Source organism: Solea senegalensis, linkage group LG6 (assembly GCF_019176455.1).
Source record: "Solea senegalensis isolate Sse05_10M linkage group LG6, IFAPA_SoseM_1, whole genome shotgun sequence".
Lineage (NCBI taxonomy): Eukaryota > Metazoa > Chordata > Actinopteri > Pleuronectiformes > Soleidae > Solea > Solea senegalensis.
This window is the reverse complement of record NC_058026.1, coordinates 9496015-9518695: the sequence shown is the minus strand read 5'-3', so window position 1 is coordinate 9518695 and position 22681 is coordinate 9496015. Positions and strand designations below refer to the sequence as shown.

General features: G+C 39.5%; 1 protein-coding gene across 1 annotated transcript in view; it reads left to right on the top strand.

The window, feature by feature from the left end:
- Positions 1-20857, top strand: part of helz (helicase with zinc finger) — a 36971-nt gene extending 16114 nt beyond the window's left edge. The window contains exons 16-33 of the mRNA XM_044028188.1: positions 361-540; positions 2794-2895; positions 4651-4829; positions 7086-7204; positions 8003-8148; positions 8547-8694; positions 9256-9439; positions 10306-10534; positions 12305-12587; positions 13981-14026; positions 15084-15271; positions 15516-15720; positions 15867-15949; positions 16063-16567; positions 17464-17722; positions 17834-18391; positions 19588-19832; positions 20454-20857. Of these exons, the coding sequence (XP_043884123.1) occupies positions 361-540; positions 2794-2895; positions 4651-4829; positions 7086-7204; positions 8003-8148; positions 8547-8694; positions 9256-9439; positions 10306-10534; positions 12305-12587; positions 13981-14026; positions 15084-15271; positions 15516-15720; positions 15867-15949; positions 16063-16567; positions 17464-17722; positions 17834-18391; positions 19588-19832; positions 20454-20857 (4063 nt within the window). The remainder of the gene's footprint in view (positions 1-360; positions 541-2793; positions 2896-4650; positions 4830-7085; positions 7205-8002; positions 8149-8546; positions 8695-9255; positions 9440-10305; positions 10535-12304; positions 12588-13980; positions 14027-15083; positions 15272-15515; positions 15721-15866; positions 15950-16062; positions 16568-17463; positions 17723-17833; positions 18392-19587; positions 19833-20453) is intronic.
- Positions 20858-22681: the final 1824 nt, after the last annotated feature.

Below are 22681 nucleotides of genomic sequence, written 5' to 3'. Positions count from 1 at the left end.
CCTAATTTGTCGTATCTGAGTAAGGATGGAAACTATGCAAACTGTTGGTGTTTTTTTCTTATTTTGGAAACATTCATTTTCAGCCAAGAAGAGCTTGTTTATATTTACCCTGGTTACATTTAAGGAGAAAATATGGTGTGCAGTAAATAGTTGCAGTTTTCGTCATTCTTAACAGTATCCTTGATCCATCTTATTTGCACAAATAAGCACACACAGGTTTGTGCAGCTATCCTTCTTAGAACACTGGATTGACCTCTGTTAATTTCAAAGCCCAAACTGAAATGTATTCAGTACAGTAAGTTCATTTACACATGCCCTATTCATTCTTCTAATCATTTCCCTATCACCTTTCAAACTCAGGCAGTGGGACGAGCAGCTGGATCCCCGTCTGAATGCCAAACAAAAAGAGGCCATATTGGCCATCACCACACCTGTCGCTCTTGCCCTACCCCCAATCCTAATCATCGGGCCTTATGGCACAGGCAAGACGTTTACCCTGGCACAGGCTGTTAAGCACATCCTCCGCCAGGACCACAGCAGGTTTGTGCATGTTATTTTCAAGGTGTATTTTTAATTTATTTTTTCAACTTTCTTCAAATACCTTAATGTCTCCTCTTGTATTGTTGTAGTCCCTTTTAACCACAATCCTACACATCTTACTGAAATGTAGCCCAAAGCAAATCACTGTCATGTCACTCTCAAGAGTTGTTCCATTAGTGCAGCCTAATACAATAACTCTGCAAATACACCGTCTCCATGAAGGTTATTATGCATCCAACTTAATGGTCATTTTGAAAGCTGGGTGAAATGGAGAACCTTTTTTGTACCAAGGGCCATTTGAATGTTTATAACATCCTTTGAGGGCCATACTAGGTTATTGAACAAATATCTGTCTTAGTAAAGCCTCTCATGTCAAACTGCAGTGATGATGGTGCTAATAACATCTGGCTCTCCAAATTTAGGTCAGTCAGTGTTGATTAGGAGCCTGTATTATGAAGCTGGGTGATGAGTTGAATCTCTTCTTGATCAAGGATTGCCATGTGTCCACACTAGTTTCGAAACTGAGCTTCTTAACAATATAGGGGTTTTTCACATTAAATAAATATACTTAAACTATTGTACTTATATTTCAATTTAACAGTTTGATTCCCAAAAAGAATCTAAAACATTTGAGGTCAGAACAACATACATAGACTGTTTCTCAGTACATGGAAATCAAATCTAAGCTGTCTGATGTCTTTTATTAGAAAAGTTAAATAATCCCCAATGAAGGACACTTCAGTCAGACTGACCTCATCACACATTAATTACCTTTCTATTTTTGCCATAGAAACAGTCTGACTTGTATTCATTATATTTTGTGTTGGTTTTGTTGTCGGCTGGTTTCACATTTATTATTCTTAACTTATTTTTAACCTGTTTTTCCAGTCCCCTTTGTTTACATTTTTAATGTTTAAGTTTTAAATTAATATCGATATATTTGCATATGACACACAGAATGAGACAATATTGTTTTGTCAATATTAAGCAAATCCTCACCATTGGTAGAGCCATGTCATCCTGGATATCCTTCTGCAGATATGACCTAAAATGTGTATTGCAGTAATTGTATTGTATTATCGTATATATGTTTTTAAAGGTATACTTCACTCATAACATGATTCTTCCTCTTTTCATTTAACAAAATGGAATGTATCTGAAAAGTTTGTTTTTACAATTGAACGGTTTTATTTTATCAATGATTTTCCGACAAAAACTGATGGAAGTTAAAACCCATGAAAATCAAACAGTTAGGGTTAATGGAAGACTTTCAAAATTTGCCTGCCAACCAATCATGTTGGTTCATTCTGTCCTATGGATAGTGGCTAATCCATTACCTTTTTATCACTCACTGACATTTGGAGTTATACAGGCACAGCTGTAATGGAGGTGGCACGAGATGTTTGAATGTGCCGTCACCTCAGATTTAGCCCCAAGCCAATAACAGCCTTGGGTTTAACATTTAAAATTTAGTAAAGACTGGACTGCAAAGTGAATGTAGACTGCAAAATGTGTGTCCATTCACATGGACCTTGGGACTCAAAATGTGCAACAATAAAGGGCTTCCAGATTTTCTTATTTCCTTTTCCTTAGTTATCTGTGTGTAAACAGCGCATTAAGTTATGCATTTTCCTGGTTCAGAAGCAAAGCAATGTTGCACAAGCACATTTAGTTTTCCCTGGTCTTCATTAAAAGTAAATGCACCACCTCGGGACAGTGTCCTCTAAACAGAAGCTCACAATATTTTTCTGCTCTGTCAATATGTGTGTACTGTATATATGTAATGTAAAAGAAAAAATGGGCTGTGTAGTAATGTAATATTCATTTGGCATTTCACTTAGAAGTATGTTTAATATTCTATGTTTAGGATGAATTATAGATATTTTAAAAGCCAAGACAAGGGGAAGTGACCTCGCGGTTGTGCTACCTGCTTATCAAACTGGCAAAATAGTGACAATTTCATATGTAGTCCCTGCTCAGGCATACCTTGTATGTGTTATTATATAAGGTTATTATTATTATATTAAGTTATGTCTCGCTATGTAAGCTAATACATTTTTGCACAACTCTTCACTTGTTCTAAGTGATAATTTAAAGCAATTTAAAAAGACAGTTCATGCACAGATTTCATAAGTGACATCTACTGAAGGTGATAGTGTTGGTTTTACGTTTCTTGGGTTTGTCTTTGCCTCCAAGTATAGCAGCTGTTTGTTATGTTTCCTGTCTGACTTTGTCTGTGTCTGGTCTGTACAGGGTCTTGATCTGCACCCACTCCAACAGTGCAGCTGACCTTTACATTAAGGACTATCTTCATCCTTATGTTGAAGCAGGCAATCCACATGCCAGACCTCTCAGGTAAAGAAACACTCTCATCAAAACACCATGTGATGTCTGAAGCCTGTTTACTTTGAATTACAATTAAGATTTAAACCAATAATCTCTTGACTGGAGCTCAGCCTGTGTATGCCCACTCCCTAAACTGAAATAAAAAAGAAAGTTGTATATTCCTAATTATCCCTGACCTCTAAATGCTGGTGATAAAGAGACACATTTAACCTATTGCAAGTCAGTAAAACATCAAAACAAATCTCACATTGTTGGGCAAAATATCTGCCTAAATTTGCTTTAATAAAGAAAAAAAGAACTGTTTAAGTTTATTTTGTGTTTGTTGTTGTGATGTATACATCACATGGAGATTAGTTGTTGGAAGGCCTGCTGTCATAATGTCACATCCGTATTGTTCTGAGACTATTCATTGGCTGGATATGCAGACAACATGTCAAATTTGGGAATATGACTCCAAGAACTCTCCCTGTTTAAGAACTCCACCTGGAGCCAAGGAACACACACACAGATGCACACGACCTGCATACACTGCACCAGTGATTTCCAGTCATATTTTAGAAATCATGGAGGTCACGGATGAAAGGAAAGCAGTGCCAATTTGACCATCCATGAATTAACATGACAGCTTTGTGTGCCTATACACACAGGCCTTGGGACCGTACGGGCAGTCAAATGGCTTGTTTCACAGAGTGGATGGGCTGTTTTCAATGGGTTCAATAGAATTCCTCTATAATCACACACAAGCACTCCTAAATCTGTCCTATCTTCAAAAAAATCTTTTAGGGACCAGTCGTGAAAAAAAGCCAGACCGTCGTCTTAAACTGTGGGTAAAGCACTTTGTAAATGCACTTTTGTAAGTCGCTTTGGATAAAAGCGTCTGCTAAATGACATGTAATAATGTAATGTAAAAAGCAAATACAGAGAATTTCCTCTTTGCTTATTATACATATTAGAAAATAGTATCTGAGAACATGTGAAAAATTACAACTATGGAGTAAAGACTGAAAACAGTATCTCCAGTGCTCTGTTCAGCCTTTTTGGTATGTCTAAAAATATGGCAGAGCCATAGTTAGCATAACTTCTCCTTAAAATGCTGTAAAGATACAAAAACCCTGAGGACTCTTTGTCAGCCATTTACTCATATGTAATTGCACCTGCTCCTCCACTACTGCCTTTGCTTTGCTAGCTAGCTGAGATGTCTTTGTCCATGTGTCTGAGAAAATGAAGTACAGAAGAAGAACAGAAAAAAATTGCAGACTCCTGGTGTGAGGCTGCAGGCACCAGAGAAAGAGAGAGGACAGGACTGTAGTTAAAGACATTTCCCAGTTTTGGGATCACTTAAGTGCATCCAGCGCTGTTTGTATACAGTATGATGTTAAACTGCAACCAAAATGGTGCCTCTTTACATATTTGTTCAACAAATGTTTTGATGTTGGAGCATTGTATACGTTATATTTTGTACAAACACTGACAAACATTTACCTGCATTGATCCCCACTAAACCGTGTGTGTGTTTGGCTTCTCCAGTGAACAGGCCCCAACTGAATGTTGCTAAATTTTAATTATTTTTTAAATTTTAAACTGAAAATTGATTGAGCCTTTTGACACGATATGATGGGTCAAATAAATCAATAAATCAATTTGTGTTAACCAAAACTAGTACTTGTTGAATTGATCAACAAAATAGACTTGAATTTTTGATGACGCATAAAACATACTTTAACAAACATAGTTTTCCTAATCCTTTTTCATCTCACTCTCCAGGGTATACTTCAGGAACCGCTGGGTGAAGACGGTCCACCCAGTTGTCCAGCAGTACTGTCTCATATCCAGCACACATCTCACTTTCCAGATGCCTACAAGGGAGGACATCCTCAGGCACCGTGTGGTGGTGGTCACCCTCAGCACCTCCCAGTACCTCTGCCAGCTTGACTTGGACCCCGGTAAGTTATATATCTCCCTTGTCAACTTGGAACATGAGAATTTCTTTGAAAAATAGTAGAAGAACTGAAATATAATTTGCAATGTTCAAATAATTTTCAATCAAAAGACAATTTATCAGATGTACATAAAAAATGTCCAGTGAAATATGGAATATGTGATGTGTCTATTATGATCTTCAAATTTAACTGGTCAATTCAGGAATTGTGGAAATATTTTAAATGCCAATGTCATGCTATATGGTTAAAAACTACAATATACTATTGCCTTCTGAAATCACTTTGCTTTCGAACCTCATCTTGCTTGTTTCTTGTAAAATAATTACCCGAATGGTCCCTTTCGCATTCATTTTCAGTGTGAAAAGGGTTAGGGAAAAATAGAGACTGAGAATGTGAGAAACGTGGGATATATGAGGTTTTGGGGTTGCTGTTGGGTCACCCCAATCACCCCTAAATCATTTCTGCAACACTGTGCCTCTAAACTCTTTACCTCTGTTTTTTTATTATTCCTCTTATCTTTACTTTTGTTACCATTGTTTTGTCCAAACTGTAACATTATTATCAGTCCAGTGACAGATAGCAGCTACAGAAATGTAATTAGGATCTCTTGTTTTAGAGATAGGTTCCCCAAGGCTGGCAGCTGTGTCCCAGGTGAAACATTAGGCCCTGTTCTCCTTCATGTCTACACGTTCATCTGCTTGGTTTTCATAAAGACCAATTCTGCCTCTCTCTAGTCTCCTTTCCAATCTCTACTTCCCTGCCAGGGGAAACATTCCCATTTGTAATGACCCATGTACATCATTTGCGAGCATTATGTGGCCCTTGCGTGTTCATGTGGATCAAAGTAAAAGAGCAAGTAGGCGGGATGCAGCAGGCCTCCTCTTGACTGCAATGTGTTGTAGAGGTCAACAGAAGTGCCTGGCCTCAATAATTAACAATCTGATACAAGGGATAGCACATTTATACAACGTCCCAATGGCTGCACTGTTCGGGCAAGACAGGGAAATAATGAACAGCTCAAAGCAAGCTTTGATAGCACTGTCTGAAATTACTCTCCTCTTGGCATTCCATTGCTCTCAACACAGTGAGATACTGTGCAACTTGGCTGTTCCTTAATTTATACACAATGCTGAGAAATTACTCAAGTGCATGATTTGAAGTTTATGCCTATTCTCCAGATGTTACTCATGTGCATTATTGTATCCATATTACACTATGTCTTCCCAGTAAGTGACCTCTTTGACATCAAACAGTCTTTGCTATCTAACAATTCATTATCATAGACTCATTATTACATAATTGAAAAAGGATAAAATGTAACCATGTTGTGGAGATATTTAACTCATCTACCTATCGATAATTATTGTTTTTTTTAAACTTATTTCTAACATGAAAAAGAACCAGATAAGAAAACACAATTAAGAGAACGGTGCACAACTTCTCTCTTTAATAACTAAATGGCTTAAAATATGCTTAAAACCAAAGGTTTTGACAACACCAGAGAAGGTATAAAAGATACATTTTAAAACAAATTCAAAGCCACATACTAAGGCATTAATGCTGCCTCAAGTTGCTCTTTTTTTTCTCTTATTTCCAACCATCACATTTCATATCTGCATAAATGTTTCAGTTGAAATGGTAGTCTGGCTTCAGACTCTGTTTTCTGGTTGTTATTCAGGCTCTCTCTTACCTGCTCCATGCTCCTCATTTGCAATGCCGTTTCATCCCCTCCTCCTATACAGTTGAGCACCGTTTGAGCTTTTTAAATCAGGGTTTGACTACTGTTCACCTTTGGTTTGAAGTGCTGGTTAAAAGAGAGAGGGTGACTGAGAGAAATAATGTTCTAATGTGTCTGTAATTAAAATATTCTCATTACTTACACTGGTCATCATCTGAATAAACTGGGCTCTTGTTTGATTATATTCACTTTGAAACGTAGCAGTGTTTCATTTGTGATTTTGCGAATGTTACATGTAACCTAAATCTAAGTAAAATTATTTCTGAGGTTTGTGTTACTGTGTTGTTTTGGTGAATGGCTGGCTACACGTTAACACAGCTTTTATAAATCATCATTGCGTTAGACCTGCATTATCCTATATTTAAATATGGGCAATGGATAGCTATGTTGCAGCTGTGATTGCTGCTTCAGCTAAGCAAGCAGTGTTATATATGCCCCCTTATCAAAATATAATAAAATTATATAGGCATCAAATGACACTTTTTTTCCAAGTAACTTTGGTTTCCTCTTTGTTATGGCAGGGTTGTTCTCTCATATCCTACTGGATGAAGCAGCCCAGGCCATGGAGTGTGAAACCATCATGCCTTTTGCTCTAGCTAGCAAGACCACTCGCATCGTGCTGGCTGGAGACCACATGCAGGTAAATACAAGGAGTCAACAACGAGTCTGCAGTTGTGGAAAAAGGTCACATTTTGGTCTTTGCTTGTATGTAAATCTGCAGATCACATCAATTCACATACACTTAAGGTCTGGGGTTCATTGTCTCAGATGTATGGAGGCTTCTCTTTGTATAATTAGTTAAATTAAAATGAAACTTGTTGACATTGAAAGTTATATGTAACACAGTGTGCTTTGCTGTGGATTACTCCACTCTTGCTTCAAATACAAAGGAACTGACAGTTGCCATTGTCACTAAACCAAAGACAATGCACAGGATTACTGGTCAGCAGTGGATATTTCTGAGCCAAGAGTTGGCCATGCAGTCTTATTGTCTAGCACTTTACCGCCCATGTGAGGGTAGGGGGGGAGGGGCGGGAGCCAATCCGAAGGGTACACCCTGGACAGGTCACCAGTCCATCACAAACCCTGGCCATGCAGTAATTGCTTCAATTCATACTACATTGTATACGGGTGTATCTACCTTTCGCTCTCTCACACTTCCGTCCATCGAAGGATTTTGTCATTTATTCCTTCATCTCCCCATTGCTCCCACAACATTTTGCCTCATCTGTCATAAGTGGAAGAGCCTGCTGAATTATCAATGAAAGCTAAGGCTCTGTTGATTTTTTTTTTTTAAATATATGTAATCTCATGGATATATGTAACTTTAATAATGTGATGGAATGGTGAATCACCATTAACATCCTTTGAAACTAACCTCACTCTTCTTTCTCTCCCTGCCCGTCTTTGGCTCTATCCTTTGTCCCTTGATTTGCAGCTGAGTCCGTTTGTGTACAGTGAGTTTGCACGAGAGCGTAACCTGCACGTCTCACTCCTGGACCGACTGTATGAGCACTACCCCAGGGAATTTCCCTGTCGCATCCTCCTGTGTGAGAACTATCGCTCCCATGAAGCAATCATCAAGTAGGTGTTAAGCCCTCAACACTGCCTTGTGTTGAAACGATGGCTAAAAATGTGGAGGAAAGATGAGACAATAGAGAGAAGAGGTGATGGAAGGAGGAAAATGGGGAGCGAGCAGTAGAGGAGAAGAGTTGAAAAGAAAACTAGGTTCTAAAGTCTACATTCATGCAGGGACTAGCTTTATGAAAAAAATAAGGAGCTGTGAATGAGTACACTTCAGATGTATGTTATTTCATATTTTTAGCTGGGTGTAGTTAATGTTTTTATGATTGGATTTGCTTTAAATATTAAAGTCATGATCAATGTTATCATAGACATCCATATCCATAATTTATAATTTTAAATATCTTACAGAGAAAGTGTTCTTTAAAATGTTTTTTTTTCTCTTACCCTTCCTACAGCTACACGTCAGAGTTATTTTATGATGGGAAGTTAATGGCAAGTGGAAAGCAGCCCTCTCATAAGGACTTTTACCCACTGACCTTCTTCACAGCCAGAGGAGAAGATGTCCAAGAGAAGAACAGCACTGCTTACTACAACAATGCTGAGGTATGTGCTTGAAGAACATTGCAAAATAAATTTGCTGGGTATGGAATGAAACACATTTTGATTGGTCTATCTGCAGAATAACTTTGGTCATTTGTTCTGTCTGACCTTGGACCCTTTTGTGGACATGTTCCCAAATCATAAGCAGTGCTTAACAAATTACCACCATCTCTTTGATATCCATGTCAGACCTTTCCATTTTAGTCTAGATGGACGGAAGAAGACTCTTGATTATACAGTTACCCGATTTCACTTCCTGGTTGATTGTGGTTCCAGCTGTAAATGAAAGGTTCCTTGTATACTTCTTTGCACTATTGTCAATTAGTACAAATTGACTATTAGTTTTTCTTTTTGAAAACCACACAAACAACTACAGAAAAGAGAATCGACATTCTCTTCACACATGCCCAGTGTAGGGATGCAGATTAACTCTGATCCTGAGCCCAAATCCTTTTCTGGATATTTGAGAATTCCCCTTTCAAATGAAAACATAGCTGAATGAATGTGACGTTCATTTAAACCTTGCGGTCTCTTTCCTGTTGTGTTGCTTCGCCATCCCCTCAGGTATTCGAGATTGTGGAGCGAGTGGAAGAGCTGCGCAAGAAGTGGCCGGTGGCCTGGGGGAAGTTGGACGAGGGCAGCATTGGAGTGGTGTCCCCATATGCTGACCAGGTGTTTCGCATTCGTGCTGAGCTACGAAAGAAGAGAATGCATGAGGTCAGCGTGGAGAGAGTGCTCAATGTCCAAGGTGAGAAATGGCCATACCATGAATTACAAGCCAGAATTTTTCTATATGAACTAAAAGAGAACCTCAAAATACTGTAACTAAAGCTTTAATAAATTGTCAAAATGTTTTGTTGTAAATGTTTATTTCCCTGAAGTGATAGCACAATTTACAAAATCTGATTGAAACTGAATCTATGATCAGCCAATCAACACCGTAGCTCCACAGAATACAATTAAATCCAAAAATTGATTTCTCTGATTTATGAACATTGTTAACATTTCTTTCATGAACGTCATATCATAACAGTCAGTAAAATAATTTTTTTGCCTGAACAGTAAAAATGTTGTTGATGTAATGTACATGTTACATCCTTCAATTCACCAAATCTCAGTACAGCTAGTTAGGACTGCTTTTCACAATCTTTCATCTTCTCCTTAGTGTGGCTTTCATTCATTGCATCCAGCTGCTTTGTATGAGCATTAACTCCTTCATTAATCACACATAAAACAAGTCGATGGATGCACACACTCGCACACAGGAAAAGTGCTCTCCAGTTGGTGCTTAGACTTGAACATATGTTTAAATTATGTTTATTATTATTGTTTTTTTATCTGTTAGCCTTTGGAGTCAGATGAAGATCAGACGAGTAGACAATTTGTTGCAAGCAATCTTAAGAAATGGCTTCATTTTCCACTCCAAGTATCATGGAAGCTAATGGATTCAAAATGTTGAGATAAAATGTGTTAAGATACTGAAATATTCTGTTGCTTACTTTTTAGTCAAGGGAACTGTGTGCTTTAATCCATCCACTAATCTGCTTCTTTTAGTGATATGTGTTACTTGTACAACTATTCTCAGAGTACTTAGAAAGGTTTTATTGTTTACAGGTAAACAGTTCCGGGTGCTGTTCCTTAGCACTGTGCGGACACGGCATACCTGCAAGCACAAACAGACGGCCATCAAGCGCAAAGAACAGCTGGTTGAGGACTCGACAGAGGACCTCGACTATGGCTTTCTTTCCAACTACAAGCTACTCAACACAGCTATCACCAGAGCCCAATCCTTGGTTGCAGTTGTAGGAGACCCAATAGCACTGTGCTCTGTTGGGCGCTGCAGGTAATTATGAGCATTAAAGCCTGCACTATGTAGAGAATTATGCTTAAAGCGCCTTTCTACTTCAATTAATACTTTGTATAAAGGCGCAGGGTATCTCACACCATATGTTTTAAAGGTTGGGTGCAAAGTCGCATGTAATTTGTTTCCTTTTCTGAGCTTTTGGTTGCAGTCCTTATAGCTATAAGCTATATTTCACTGCAGAATCTTAACTCCATTTGAATCTCTTCAACTAATCTCTACACCTACCACAACTCCCATCTCCATAGCAACTGTCTGTTTTGTCTCTGCTTGTCATCTCCGTGAGCCAGACCCATTTGCTGTTGCGGTTGCTACTAATGTCAGCCTGCAGAGATTGAACAATTAGATGTTTCCAAAAAGGGCACATTATTTGACCAGCGTTGAATCCTTTCCCAGAAACAAAAGGTCTAGGTCAACGAAGTAGATGAAGAGTGTGTCAAGATACAGTCAGTAGGAAGTAGCTTAGGCTAAGCTGGGTGTGGATGTTACTAAAGGTTGGAAGCCAATTTTTTTTCATGCTTGTTTTCTGACTACTCTTATCTTGGTACTAAGTGTAGTGTCAAGTTTTGGAAACGATTAATTGTGTTCACAAAAACTGCCAGCTCATTTGTTAATAGTTTATGGAGAGATTCTATATGAGCACTCCCCCTGTTTTACTAGGCACTGTTTTGCCTCCAAGCTGTACTTTGTTTCCATTTAGTGCGTTTCATCTTTTTGCTGATTTTCCTTTTACTTATTTTCCCCCTCTCTTGCATCTCCTGTGCGTTTGCAAAGTTTGTTGAAAATAGACATTGTTATTTTATATTCAGTCCCAAAAGAAGGGGAAGCAGGAAGAAATCAACAAGATGATTAAGGATGGGAACAACATGGCAATTTGAGAGTCGATTGTCGAGGCCCCCGTGTCGTATTTTTGTCGAATTGTCGGACTATTTTTCTTTTCTTTTTTTAAAGCAGCAGCGTGGAGGGTGGAAAATATTCTACGCTGTACTGCTTAATTTTAGGCTCAAAAACATGGCTGTAATATCCAGAATGGACCATCAAAGCAATGACCAACAACTAAACAAAACAAAAAGAGATCAATCACGCTGATCTAATCGCAAATAAAATCAAACAGCAGTAAGAGTAAAATAGGTGATAGAGCTGCGTGGATGAGCTATAATGTCATCCGCACCCGCTGCTAAATAACAATAATCAACCCGCAGCAATGTTTTTTTCAACAATTAATACCTGCAACCGCCAGCCACCCAATTGTTGTAGCAGTCTCCTAAACATAATATGTTGTTATGGAACACAGCAGCTTCGCAGATCCTCTAGGTCAACTAATTTGTCCCTCATTTCAGATCTAGTCAATATGTTAACCTACGTATTATTTATTTATTTATTTGTTATTTCAACCATGACGTTCACGTGCGCAATCCACCCGCTCCACGGATTACTGATGGGCGCGTGTGTAACCGCCAACCGCGCATCTCTAATAGGTGAACTTATCTCACCATTTCGGCCTAGTTTTTGTTCAAGAACACAAGCATGTCCACGTGTTTGGGAAGAAGGCGAGTGCGGAGTCTATTCACTATTAATCCCGCGGCAGAGAAATTTTTGTTTTTGTCGAGGTGAGTCTGTATCGATTGTCGTCGTTTAGTCGAAAAAAAAGTCTCATCCCTAAAGATGATCTATAAAGCACTCAAACAAGGAACAATGAAAGAGAATATAAGTCAATTTCTCCATCTGTTATTCCCCTTTTTTAATTTCCAGAAAATTCTGGGAACACTTCATCTCCATCTGCCACGAAAACACAAGCCTACATGGCATTACCTTCGAGCAGATCAAGGCTCAGCTCGAGGCTCTGGAGCTCAAGAAGACCTATGTCCTCAACCCACTGGCCCCAGAGTTCATCCCACGTGCCCTCAGACCTCTACAAGCGCATCATTCTTCTTCACAGGCTCTACATCTTCACCATCATCCACATCCTCAGCACACACAGCCCACCTCCAACAAGCAGGGCCCACAACAACAGCAGCAGCAGTCACCCCCCAAGGTAAGGTGTTTCTCAGAAAGCAGGACATCAAACAGATGTGATGTGCGAGAGTAAAATTGTTGAAGCGATTTATGCTATGTGGTGTATACATAAATCAATACATTAGTGTTTTAAAAACAAAGATGCAGACGGAGTGGGGAGGCAGAAATGAAATTAGGTAAGGTAGGTAGGCAAGCCAGGGTAAATGGTGTTTTAAGAAGCTGCGTTATTGATAGTTTTTCTGTGTTCATAGGGTAACCATTTACTGGTTTGTGGAAATGGCAAACACATTATCAAGAATAAATTGAATGCTGCATATTAGAGAGGAAAAATGATAAAAGCTTTAATTTCCACCAGAGGAAATCACATTATCATTCATTTTAGACCCAGATAAACAACACAGATAGGGAGCTGGCTTTGCAGGTCGGCAGAAGGATGTGATGCCTGATTGTTTACCTGAGGTTGAAATGTCTTTGTGTGTCTATCCTCCCTCCTGCCCTGAGGTAAAGGTTAACGAAATCACCACAGCTGCCAACCTGCTGCCATCACCCACTGGGCCTAATGAGCCACAGCTCCGCAGTGGAGATGCACACACAGACTCTCTCTCTCCTCTGCTCACTCTCTTCACATTTATATTATATAACTTTCAGCCACAAAGCACAGACTGTATATGCAGTACCAGTATGTACTGACAGACAGACAGACGACTTTATTAATCCCTTTGGGAGGTTCCCTCGGGGAAATTAACAGCTCCAGCATCCATACACAGCACTGTTAAAAATAGAGAATAGAATAAAATAAGATAGATAAGATAAGTATAAAATAAGATACTAATATATAGTTTATCTTTGCACACATAAATGTTTGTAATTTAAAGCTCAGACCAGTTTCTCTACACATGATTGATGCATGATGTATGCAGCCAACAACAATTACAAATGTGATTTGATAATATAATTTTCATAATTTGAAAAAAAAAAAGTATCACAATACCTCCTGAGAAAAATCTGTTGTCGTCTGTTGCTTCAGTGAGACATTTTCATCTGTTGCCGACCAATATCACAGCAGTAACTCACTTTTATTCTTAATAGTCAGGTGCAGTTCATTGAGATGTTGCAGCTTTTTTGGTTGATCATTATCCACTATGGGTTGATGTGTTGAAGTTACTGCACAGGACAGTGTAATAACTTGCATACAAGTGTGTACAAGGCAAACATCGATGCTATAAACGGATCTACAGCGCAGCAACAGAACAAACAGCGTAACCTTAATTTATGATCTTTTATGATGATATGGGAACTGTAAAAATTGTTTTGGTGCATTACGAACTGTTGTGAGGCAAATTGATCTATGGCTGGCTGCCCAGTCTCACAATTCTCAGTGACTTAGACATTATAATTTTCTTTTCTTGCAGGGAAAACATACAAACCACACTGAGCACCTGCCACCTGAAGGATATGGTAAGTTTAAAAGCTACACACATTTACATGTTATCAAAGTGAATTGTGAAAAATGTTTCTCCTGTGTTTTTACCTCATAATTCATTTTTGTCTTGTCTGATGTTCGATAAAAAAATATTTTTCTTGTGTTTCAAAACATTTTGTCTTACTTACGTTTTTTTTTCTGGCAGTAACTCATCCTACATCCTGCAGCTAATCCATAAGTAGAGCTGTAGAAAACCAGTCAAAATCAACAATCAAAACAATTTCATGCCATGTTGCAGATTTTTTTTTATTTTTATAGCTGACTTATTTTCAAGAATTTAACAAAGAAGACAAAGGAAATGGGTAATGGAGTAACAAAGGTGTCTAAACAAGCTGCTCAGAGCTTTAGCTGGAAGGATGAGCGTACAGAAAATGTGTTGTAAGCTTCAACAAACCTGAAGACAAAAATGACATCAGTATACACTATTGCTGAAGATGTAACAATGTAATACAACAGCACACAAGAGAAAACATCCTCATTACAATTCTGTCCTCATTACTGTATTTTTTGTATTAGAGACGGGTTTTGGAAACTTGGCAGTGAACATAGCCATTATTTCTTTTTTCTATCTAACTACAAGCATACAAACACACATTGACAGCTTGATATGAGCCAGTCTAATGCCCTGGCCCAGATGGGAGCATGGCTGCCTGAAGCTACTGAAGACACCAAAGTGATGCAGCTGTGAACAGCACAGCAAGGATTTAATAGGATGTTCACAAGGGCAGACGATCGGTTTGCTTCAGCCATTTACAACTGCAGATTGTCAAGGTGCCAAATTAGCTCTAACTGGAAAAAAGAAAATCTAATGAAATGTGCGCACATCTTTTCTTTCTGTCCTTTATGTCAAGATCAATACAGGTTATATTAATATTTTGTCTTTCTCAGAATTGTAGTGTGTTGTCAACACTTTCCTATCTAATAATAAGATTTAACTCAATCTTGTGTGCCGCCTTCTGTCACTTTGTCAACACTCCAGGGTTAAGAAACATATGATTTCACTTGTATTACATTTCCACACTCTCATTGCAGTCCAACCCAACCCTGCCGTGCTCATGGGAAACCCTATTCGGGCATATACACCACCGTTGGGTGGTACACCAGCAGGCATGGGCAAATCACCCAGTCCTGTGCAAAGGATAGATCCACATACAGGTGCCAGTATCCTGTACGTTCCAGCTGTGTATGGAGGAAACATGGTCATGTCCATGCCACTGCCAGTAAGTTTTCTACATCTAATGACACATTTAAATAAAAATCCTATATACTGAGCTACTATTCAACTAATGTTTAAGTCTCATATTTCAACTAATATAATCATCAAAAGTGCCACATGGTGTGTTGAGTAAAATAAAGATAAAATTCTTCAAAGGTCTTTCTTTCCTTGTTGGGACAGTCCTAATGTTAACCTCCCTATATTCTGTCTTGGAACACTTATCAATTATTATTCTTTTTTTTTTCTAGTTGCCTTGGCCAGGATACCAGAATCGCTTTGCCATGGACCCTCGCATCATGAGCCACCCTGCAGCCATGGCCTACAACTTCAACCTGTTGCAGGCACAGAATCGAGGCTCCCCCATTCCTTACAGTGGAGTGGCCCACCCCTCTCCTCTAGGAATGGGCCAACCCAGTCCTGATAAGGAGCCACAGGCAGACCCCATAAGAAACGGTTTGCCTTTATTTCAATCACTTCATCAAATAACCACCCAAAACTGTTTTACTGTAATACTTATGTCATCAAATACAAAAAAGAAATTAAACTGTACAGAAAAGCAAAAGTTTTAAAGTTTGTTTTGTGTTTTGACTTCATCTTAGGTAAATTGGAAGCATGTCCTAAGTCAGAACAGAGCCGTCTTCTGACACCAGAGAGGAAAACGGCTGACATGAAGGAAAAACAGGTATGTGTGTGTGTTTTTTTTTTTTTCATCTCTTCTATGTAGATCGTTATTGCCAGAGCTGGAACATCATACGACGTGCCAACTGTAATTTTTTGTGCATATTCTAAATTCAGGGAGATTTAGACACAGGTCGAGGTCTAGACTCACAGACAGACGGGCTGGTTGGATTTCCCAATGCGCTGCTCCATCGAAAAGACCCCCCATCCGCGCAGAGACCCCTCAATTACCACCTGGCACCCCCCAATACAGCCTTTCCTCCTCATCCTGCCAGTGGAAGACCATTTCCCTCACAGTATCCAGTCTCCAGGCTTCCTTTTCGGGTCAACCAGCCTCAACACCCAGGGATGGCCCAGCAAGGACAGCAGCAGCAACAGCTCAGTCCAGCCTATGCTGGTGGTAGCCACAATGCTTCCTTCTTCAGTGGCCCAATACCTTCTCACAGGGCTGTTCAGTCTCCCACTTTGGATGGATCAGAGTCTGGAGGGGTTGAGGAGATGGGTAGCTCCATAAGGACTCCAATGGGCCATCCAGGAAGCCACCACCCTGGCCTGTCGCAGCATAACAGGGTCAATAGCTTTGGGGAGGATGGACAAGATGGAAGCTTGGGAGATGGTCTGGGTGAGTGCTCATGTAGATATTTAAACCTCGCTAAACAAAGGAATTGCTTTTTCAATTTATTGACTAATTTACATTTAATGAGCTACCAGAGTGATCAACGTATCTTTAAATGTGTTACGGAAGGGAAGCTGGTGAAGCTTTATCATATGGTCCCCGTCAGTTTCCCATTATTTATTTTTTGTAAAACAAAATTTGCAATGTAATAAAAAAGGCTTTAAGTATTGTGAAACACTGGACAAGGTCAGTTTTTTTGTGTGTTTTCCAAGAGGCAGATTAGAATCTGGTTTTCCACACAGTTTGGTCGATATTATGTTCACTTTTACCTACATTTTTACTGAGGCTGTTGACACTGTTAATTACATTGCTTTTGCAAGATTATCTTTCTAAGATAAATCATAGATTTTCTTGTTTTAATGTTAGATTTGATTACAGTTGGATTACATTGTTCACAATGCACTAAACAGACAGCAATGAGAGATGAGATTCGGGACAAAGTTCTTTCATTGCTCTGCCTTTTTTGTGTAAGATATGTGTTCTTCATTACATGAATTTGCAAGTCGATGCTGGTTAGCAAAAAAATAAGATGAGTATTCTTCATGTTAAATTGCCATAGGACTTGGACATGTTGCTTCAGTGTCCGTGTTAAGGCTTAAACAGTAAAGACGCTTGTAATTTTTCAGTAAATCTATGTGCAAACCTGAATCTTACTTTGTCTTTTGTTGCTGTTGCTTTTAATGGCACAGAAGTTTTTTCTTCTTCTCGGTTAGGGTTCTTTGTCCTAAATTCAGCTGATTTACTAGGAATTGATTTACAATGATCTTTTTTCCCTGCCTGTAAAACCACCAGGACAACACCAGTGACCCCAAAAACTAATCACATGGTTCTTGCCCTTTCAGACCTCCAGGGTCCCTTGGCTCTAGAGGCCCTCAGCCAGCAGCAGCAGCAGGCAGCCAGACTGGGCCAGTGGGGAGAGGTAGCTGGACCTTTCCTCCAGGGCAATGTCGCCTTTCCATTGCCTCAACAGCTCACCCACCTCGCACAGCCTGGCATGCCTCGCATCCCCCACCAACTTCTCCGAGCTGCTAGTTGGGGCCTTGGTGCCAATATGGAAGATGACGCTGTTTCTTCTGCCTCCACTGGACCACCGTACTCAAGGTAAGATTGTTCCATTACAGCTTAAATATTAAACAGTTTGGTAGCATGTGCATACTTTTGTTTGCCTTTGCTTTAAATGATGACATAAATCAATGCATTTTCAATTCCCAGGTACCCAGGCCTCTTGAGAGAGATGCCCCCACAGGAACAGCCTGAGCCCAGGGACGCAGCTGAGATGCAACCCCCACCTCAGTCTCGTCTTCTCCAGTATCGGCAGTCTCAGTCCCGTACCTCAAGTGACCCTACATCCTCCATGGGCACCACCTCCAATCACGTTGTCCCTTTCCCATCAGGACCTTACTCCCATGATACCGGTCGTGACCTCCTTAATGACAACCTTCTCAACAACCCAGCTCTGCAGCAGCTGCATGCAGGGAACCCCCTTTATAATACTGGTAGCTACCCACATCAGCCACCAGCTCACTCTACCAGCCCTCCTCCCTCCCAAGTCAAATACCTTTTACAAGAGGCCCAGTGGTCCCACAGTGGAGCTACATCAGTGAGCCCACCTCAGCAGAACCACCTGTTGGGGAACCAGGGCCATAACCTTCCCTATGGACTTCCCATCATGGCTCACCCCACCAGGCAGGAGCAAGTTCACCTGATGCAACTTCACCACCATCAGCAGCAGCAGCAACAACAACAGCAGCAGCAGCAACAACAACAACAACAACAATAACAGCAGCAGCAGCAACAGCAACAACAACAGCAGCAGCAACAACAGCAGCAACAGCAGCAGCAGCAGCAGCACAACAACAACAACAACAACAGCAGCAGCAGCAGCAGCAGCAGCAGCAGCAGCAGCAGCAGCACCACCAACAACAAAGTCAAGGTCCAGACCAGGAGTCCTACCACCCACTGTCCCCCAGAACATCAGCAGCCACAGCCCTTCAAAATGTAGATGAGGTAAGCACTATTCATTTATGTAACTCTCTATCTGTGATTTAATATTTCAAAGAAATGGACAGTAGACCATACCTGGTTAAGCAAAATCTTGGTCTTGTAAATACGTCTTTGAGAAAATATTATTTTTATCACATTTTTCTTTTCCAATGAGAAAACAAATATTAACCATTACAGGAACATAAAACAATGATTTTGATAATTACCAATGATGTTAATGTAGGGTATCTGTGGCATAAACCTTACATAGGGTGGTGGTCTAATACATTTGTTAAGCACTGTACCTTTCATAAGCTGTTTTTCAGTTAAACGACTCGATTCAGTATCACGAGGAATTTCCTATATACTAATGCCCATGACTATGCTTTCATCAAAAAAGTGAGCACTAAATATTAATATAAAATATGATAATAATATAATATTTTTTTTGTTACAAATTGAATTGAAGTGTTCCATACAAAAAACTAAATAAACCTAATGCTTTTGCAGTCAAGCTGCTGCTTCTAGCAACTGAAAAATCAATAAGCATTGTTATACATGGGAATGTGTTGGTATTGCACTGTTGTGCCTTTACGGTAGTAGTAATGTGTTACATACAATCAATTCAGTCATGTAATATATGTTTGAATTTATGTTAAATCCAGTTGTACGATTCTGATTTGATGCACACATACACTTAAGCGTCAACTCTTCACAAACACACACAGTCTGTATTGATTTATATGGCAATATAGAAGGAAAAACATGGTGATGGGATAAACTGTAAGGTAAACAGTAAGGGATAAACTGAAGAACTCATTTTAATTTGTGCAGCTTAAATACTGAGGTTTCTATCTATGACTGTCTTGCTAGATTAAATATCTCACTCTTGCCTCCTTTTGTTGTTTTCCATCCTCACTGTATATACAGTATGAACCTAGAGGTCCAGGTCGGCCACTCTATCAGCGCCGCATCTCCTCCAGCTACCCGGATGAACCGTCTCCAGCCAACACCCATAACGCCCTGACTCAGCAGTCCCAACCTTGCACATCAGACCACCAGGACCACTCTCATCCACACATACAGCATCACCAACACCCACATGCCCACTATGTTTATCCCTCACATGAGTCCTGGCCCAGCAATGGTGGGGGTCCGGGTCCGGGTCCATTCCAGAACATTCCATGTAATGGAGCCGGCACACTTGCTCAGCACCGGGACATTATGGGTAGGTATCATTAAATTTGCTGTTGTTGGGAATTATTGTTATTATTTTTGTAAGTTTAAATCTGTAGTGTGTAACATAAACCTTTAAACAAATGTTTGTTATAGTCAAATGAGTCAACACAACTGCGAATAAGCTCATAAAATAAGATCAAAATACTGTGGTGCTGTTTAGATCTTATGTTGCCCAGTGATAATCTCACACTGCACACAGGAAGTGATACATTTTATGTCAAGACAGGTGGAGGTGCTAGCGAGACTGATGCAAACAAGTTGGTGTATAAATGAAAACATAAAAGTGCCCACACACAGTTGCAGACATGAATTCAATTTTCAGTTCAACGGCTTTCAGCTTCTTGCCCCTGCCCACCCCTATGCTGCCGCTGTTTACACACAAATGCTCCCTCAGTCCGGTCTGATAGTATTGCTTGACAGATGCCAATTTGGATGTGGCATACAAATAATAATAAATTCTGTTCACAAAGACCAAACAGAGGCAGAATAAAAATGGCCAATAGTTATGCACTTTAGCTTTGAAATCATGGCTGTAAAATCTACAACTTAAATGTTCACTCCAAATTTAATTTGCCTCCCTTGTCTTCTTGACTTGTCTCTCCATGTCCAGCTTCCAAGGCCCTTCGTCAGACAGAAGAGCAGGTGAAGGCTGAGGTCACAGCAGCACAGCAGACGCACCCACACTCCCTCAACTCCCTTCAGCACCTTGGACAGTTTCCTCCTCTCATGCCCAGTAACAAGCAGCAGCAGCAGCAGCAGCAGCCGCAGCCGCAGCCGCAGCCGCAGCCCCCGCAGCTGCCGCCTCCACAGGCTCCTGCAGAGCCAGGCCCGGGCGCAGCAAATTTAAACAAACCACCCACCATGTCCTACGCGAGTGCCCTCCGTGCTCCACCCAAGCCTCGAGCTGTTCGCCCTGAACAGGCCAAAAAGAACAGCGACCCTCTCTCTCTCCTTCAGGAGCTGAGTATAGGAAGTTCAAATGGTAGCAATGGGTACTACTCTTACTTTAAATGAGTGTCACCTCTCCCATGTAATATGTGATTAAATAAAGTAATTTAAAAAAAACAAACAAAAAAAGCAAAACTTTTGGAAAAAAAACAAAAAAAAAAACAAAAACAAAAAAACCAACAAAAAACCAACAAAAAACAGTAGTGCAAAATGCATTTACAAATTGTTTATATCAGTAGGTTTGTTTAATGCATTTTGCTTCATTTTAACTTTTTATTTGTAAGTCATCTTTTCTCCCGTTTCACATATCTGTCAAGAAAATAAGTATATATAAAGAATGCATTACTGGTATATATACATACTCATTATGTATATATGAATATATACTTATATTATCTACACTTGTATATGTACGTAATGCTAAAAAAAGTTATTAAAAAAATTTAATTAAAAAAGGAGACTTGGTTGACCACTTAGCTACCTGTTTTTTCCTCCCCCTTACTGAAGGTGTTGTTTGTTTTATTTTTATTAAGTACATTGAAGTTTTAAAATTTTGTATTCCTCAGTTTTGAGTGGTTGTTAAAATCTTGATTTTCAGACTGCTGTAGTCTGATAGTGGTAACGGACAAAAGCTGAGTGGTCAACTGACGCAGTGTATAGAAGTAGATACTTTTTCCTGTAATCTGTACATATAAAGAAACTAAAAGACTGAATTGTATGCCACAGGCATGTCCTTAAATTCCTGTACCATTAGAGCATTTGCATTATGAATTCATTTTCTCTTTGTTGGCTCCTGATCCTTAACTCTTTCTTTGACCTGAGGGTCATCTTCAGTAATTTTTAGTGATTAATGTGATTTATTTACTGAAGAAAAATAAAACGGATACCGAGAGCATATTTTGCTTTTCACCTATGCCTCATCAGCAACAATAAATACAGTTTAAAAATGGCAGAATAGCCACAGCCCTGTTGTTCCTGCTTTGGTTTGCGTTAAGGACCAGAGAACAGCAGACTTCACTCTGTGTGCTAAAGCTCTCCTGATTATACTGCTTCACTTGTGGCAGACACTCAGTCATTTTATTTTAAATCTGTCTTTGTTAAAGTTTATTTCTTTCAAGACTGTCTTTATATTGTGGCTGTTGTTTCTCATCTTTTGTCAAATGTGGTGACAACAATGTCTTCAAGGTTTTTTGCTTTTTTTTTTTTAAAGTAACTGCTCCTTTCGTCTCATTAAGTTTATGTTTTGTGTTTGTTTGCTGTACTCAGTGGGTTCGTGAAAGTGAAGAGAGAGTGATGAGGTCAAAAAGTCGCGTCATGAGTCTAGGTAAGTTGAAAGTGAGGGTGTGATCGAGACTGCCAGTCAAACACTTTTTAAACACAATGAATTTTAGCTCGTATATTGACTGTATAATATATACCCTGGAATTTGAAAATGTTTATATAAAGAATTTTCTGGGTGCAAATTCTTTTTGTCTTTTATTTTATTGGAAATGGTCGAACTGTTGGACAAACTGGTTTCCCCAGATGTTTTACATCAGAGATTTTCCTACTTTGTGAGATGCCTTCAAAGTATCGGAGGGTTTTGCCCATGTACCCTTTCCCATTTTCTCTGTGTGACAATCTTTGAATCCCAGATTAATATGAACTAAGACGTTCCTTTTTGCTCCCAGTTTCACAGATGTGTAGATCATTTCCCATAAAATATGAAGTCAGAAGCACATTCTTGTTCTTGATATTTTCTAATCACAGGGCATTAAAAACAAACCGTAAGATGAATTGGAAATGTTTTCGAGGTCGCTCCTGATCATTCAGATGGTTAAGTCATCGGTTTGTAGACTGGTTAGATCCGATTGATACAATGACATTGACTCTCACGCTCTTTAATCCCTG